General features: G+C 34.1%; 1 protein-coding gene across 1 annotated transcript in view; it reads left to right on the forward strand.

Annotated features, from left to right (window-relative positions):
* The window catches only part of LOC137626165 (uncharacterized), an 89,607-nt gene that overhangs the window by 72,513 nt on the left and 12,094 nt on the right, over positions 1 to 5,000 (forward strand). Inside the window, exon 9 of the mRNA XM_068357243.1 lies at positions 764 to 815. Coding sequence (XP_068213344.1) covers positions 764 to 815 — 52 coding nt within the window. The remainder of the gene's footprint in view (positions 1 to 763; positions 816 to 5,000) is intronic.

Below are 5,000 nucleotides of genomic sequence, written 5' to 3' on the forward strand. Positions count from 1 at the left end.
TATATATATATATATATATATATATATATATATATATATATATATATATATATATATATATATATATATATATTTATATGAGTATACATATATAGATATATATATATATATATATATATATATATATAAGTCAATTATATATTGCGTGTAAATACAGTATATATATATATATATATATATATATATATATATATATATATATATATATATATATATATATATATATATATATATACTGTATTTACACGCAATATATAATTGACTTATATATATATATATATATATATATATATATGTATATATATATATTTACATATATATACATATATATATATATATATATATATATATACATATATATATATGTATATATATATTTACATATATATACATATATATATATATATATATATATATATATATTTATATATATATATATATATATAGCATGCGCACTCAACAGATTATAGAATAAAACAATTAAGTATTCACTTCAAATAGAAATGGGCGCCCGCTTGCTTGCACACACAAATATACACACGCACGCACACGGTTCTACAATCATTCTTACACCCAAACACACAAACCATAGCTCAAACATTCACAAAGATCATACATCTAGATTACAGACACACAGCAGATGTTACAAACTTTACGGCCGAAATTACACAATGCAAACACGTCTTATGCGCGCAGGCCGAACATATAATAAATGATTAGGCCTACAGTAATCGAATCTCGCTTCTCCTCTTTCTCCTTATAGCCAGCGGAGGCAACGCAGTTAGGGCGTCAGCCATCTTTAATTTCAGCCTTGTGTAAGTATTCAGTGTATAAAGTACTAAGAATATTCTATGGTGATCTCTAGGTAATTTGCTGGTTTGAATGTTCATCGTTCGTATTCTATTGATAAAATCTATAGTGGGTTTTACTTGAGAATTTTATTAGCTTAGATTTTGAAGTATTCATGTGTAGAATCATAATAAAAGAGGATTCTTAAATGTGCATCCAGGTTTTGATAAATTTTGGCGGAAATTATTATTATTATTATTATTATTATTATTATTATTATTATTATTATTATTATTATTATTATTATTAAGCTACAACCTAGTTGGAAAAGCAAGATGCAATAGGCCCAGGGGCTCTAACAGGGAAAATAGTGGGGAAAGGAAACAAGGAAAAATAAAATATTTTAAGAAAAGTAACATTAAAATAAATACTTCCTATATACACTATAAAAACTTTAACAAAACAAGAGAAAGAGAAATAGGATAGAGTAATGTGCCCGAGTTTACCCTCAAGCAAGAGAAATCTAACCCAAGACAATGGAAAGCCAAGGTACAGAAGCTATGGCACTACCCAAGACTAGAGAACAATGGTCTGATTTTTGTGTGTTCTTCTCCTGGAAGAGCTGCTTACCATAGCTAAAGAGTATCTTCTACCCTTACCAAGAGGAAATTTGCCACTGAACAATTATAGTGCAGTAGTCAACCCCTTGGGTGAAAAAGAATTGTTTGGTAATCTCAGTGTTGTCAGGTGTATAAGGACAAATGAGAATCTGTAAAGAATAGGTCATACTATTCAGTGTATATGTAGGCAAAGGGAAAATTAACCGTAACCAGAAACAAGGAAACAATGTAGTACTGTCTAGCTAGTCAAAGGACCCCATAACTCTCTAGTGGTAGTTTATCACTTTTAATACAGGTAGGCCTACTTTGCGTCAATAGGCGTAGGAGGAGATGAGGAGGAGGCCTACTCTTAAGTCTTAATGCAAATATTAATTTTCAAAGGTCTTAATTCTGTTACTTAATATTTGGTTCAAAATGTGTTTAAGCTAATGTTAGTGCAGTTCAATTACCTCCAGTATCTGACTCTAAACTACTAATCTAGTTAAAATTTGGCGTAATGATTTACGTTAGTGATCCTGATGAAGGTATTTACTTTTTTCTCTCTTTTACTGACGATGGAGGTATTCAGTGTCTACAATACCAGTAGGATGAACCATATATATATATATATATATATATATATATATATATATATATATATATATATATATATATATATATATATATATATATAAATGATAAATTTTGCAAATTTTTACGTGTTTTTCATATTCAAATAAGCCATATATATTTTGATATATTAATGTCTGGATTCTCTTAACGACCTCGGGATCAGAGCCCCAGGCGAAATCTCACAAAGACAAGAGCTTGGCTCCGGCCGGGAATCGAACCCTGGTCGGCAAGCTTATATAGACAGTGACTAACCCATTCGGCCACGAAGGAAGATAAAAGTCAATGACAATTCTACTATACTTATACCTGTCGAATTCAGGTATTTTGTACTTAGAATTGAAATCAACCCATCTTCACCATCGTAGCTAATTGGTAGTTTGTTACTTGGCATTCAATTAATGATAAATTTTGCACATTTTTACGTGTTTTTCATATTCAAATAAGCCATATATATTTTGATATATTAATGTCTGGATTCTCTTGACGACCTCGGGATCAGAGCCCCAGGCGAAATCTCACAAAGACAAGAGCTTGGCTCCGGCCGGGAATCGAACCCTGGTCGGCAAGCTTATATAGACAGTGACTAACCCATTCGGCCACGAAGGAAGATAAAAGTCAATGACAATTCTACTATACTTATACCTGTCGAACTCAGGTATTTTGTACTTAGAATTGAAATCAACCCATCTTCACCATCGTAGCTAATTGGTAGTTTGTTACTTGGCATTCAATTAATGATAAATTTTGCACATTTTTACGTGTTTTTCATATTCAAATAAGCCATATATATTTTGATATATTAATGTCTGGATTCTCTTAACGACCTCGGGATCAGAGCCCCAGGCGAAATCTCACAAAGACAAGAGCTTGGCTCCGGCCGGGAATCGAACCCTGGTCGGCAAGCTTATATAGGCAGTGACTAACCCATTCGGCCACGAAGGAAGATAAAAGTCAATGACAATTCTACTATACTTATACCTGTCGAATTCAGGTATTTTGTACTTAGAATTGAAATCAACCCATCTTCACCATCGTAGCTAATTGGTAGTTTGTTACTTGGCATTCAATTAATGATAAATTTTGCACATTAATTGAATGCCAAGTAACAAACTACCAATTAGCTACGATGGTGAAGATGGGTTGATTTCAATTCTAAGTACAAAATACCTGAATTCGACAGGTATAAGTATAGTAGAATTGTCATTGACTTTTATCTTCCTTCGTGGCCGAATGGGTTAGTCACTGTCTATATAAGCTTGCCGACCAGGGTTCGATTCCCGGCCGGAGCCAAGCTCTTGTCTTTGTGAGATTTCGCCTGGGGCTCTGATCCCGAGGTCGTTAAGAGAATCCAGACATTAATATATCAAAATATATATGGCTTATTTGAATATGAAAAACACGTAAAAATGTGCAAAATTTATCATTAATTGAATGCCAAGTAACAAACTACCAATTAGCTACGATGGTGAAGATGGGTTGATTTCAATTCTAAGTACAAAATACCTGAATTCGACAGGTATAAGTATAGTAGAATTGTCATTGACTTTTATCTTCCTTCGTGGCCGAATGGGTTAGTCACTGTCTATATAAGCTTGCCGACCAGGGTTCGATTCCCGGCCGGAGCCAAGCTCTTGTCTTTGTGAGATTTCGCCTGGGGCTCTGATCCCGAGGTCGTTAAGAGAATCCAGACATTAATATATCAAAATATATATGGCTTATTTGAATATGAAAAACACGTAAAAATGTGCAAAATTTATCATTAATTGAATGCCAAGTAACAAACTACCAATTAGCTACGATGGTGAAGATGGGTTGATTTCAATTCTAAGTACAAAATACCTGAATTCGACAGGTATAAGTATAGTAGAATTGTCATTGACTTTTATCTTCCTTCGTGGCCGAATGGGTTAGTCACTGTCTATATAAGCTTGCCGACCAGGGTTCGATTCCCGGCCGGAGCCAAGCTCTTGTCTTTGTGAGATTTCGCCTGGGGCTCTGATCCCGAGGTCGTTAAGAGAATCCAGACATTAATATATCAAAATATATATGGCTTATTTGAATATGAAAAACACGTAAAAATGTGCAAAATTTATCATTAATTGAATGCCAAGTAACAAACTACCAATTAGCTACGATGGTGAAGATGGGTTGATTTCAATTCTAAGTACAAAATACCTGAATTCGACAGGTATAAGTATAGTAGAATTGTCATTGACTTTTATCTTCCTTCGTGGCCGAATGGGTTAGTCACTGTTTATATAAGCTTGCCGACCAGGGTTCGATTCCCGGCCGGAGCCAAGCTCTTGTCTTTGTGAGATTTCGCCTGGGGCTCTGATCCCGAGGTCGTTAAGAGAATCCAGACATTAATATATCAAAATATATATGGCTTATTTGAATATGAAAAACACGTAAAAATGTGCAAAATTTATCATTAATTGAATGCCAAGTAACAAACTACCAATTAGCTACGATGGTGAAGATGGGTTGATTTCAATTCTAAGTACAAAATACCTGAATTCGACAGGTATAAGTATAGTAGAATTGTCATTGACTTTTATCTTCCTTCGTGGCCGAATGGGTTAGTCACTGTCTATATAAGCTTGCCGACCAGGGTTCGATTCCCGGCCGGAGCCAAGCTCTTGTCTTTGTGAGATTTCGCCTGGGGCTCTGATCCCGAGGTCGTTAAGAGAATCCAGACATTAATATATCAAAATATATATGGCTTATTTGAATATGAAAAACAAGTAAAAATGTGCAAAATTTATCATTAATTGAATGCCAAGTAACAAACTACCAATTAGCTACGATGGTGAAGATGGGTTGATTTCAATTCTAAGTACAAAATACCTGAATTCGACAGGTATAAGTATAGTAGAATTGTCATTGACTTTTATCTTCCTTCGTGGCCGAATGGGTTAGTCACTGTCTATATAAGCTTGCCGACCAGGGTTCGATTCCCGGCCGGAGCCAAGCTCTTGT

Source organism: Palaemon carinicauda, chromosome 33, assembly GCF_036898095.1.
Source record: "Palaemon carinicauda isolate YSFRI2023 chromosome 33, ASM3689809v2, whole genome shotgun sequence".
Classification (NCBI taxonomy): Eukaryota; Metazoa; Arthropoda; class Malacostraca; order Decapoda; family Palaemonidae; genus Palaemon; species Palaemon carinicauda.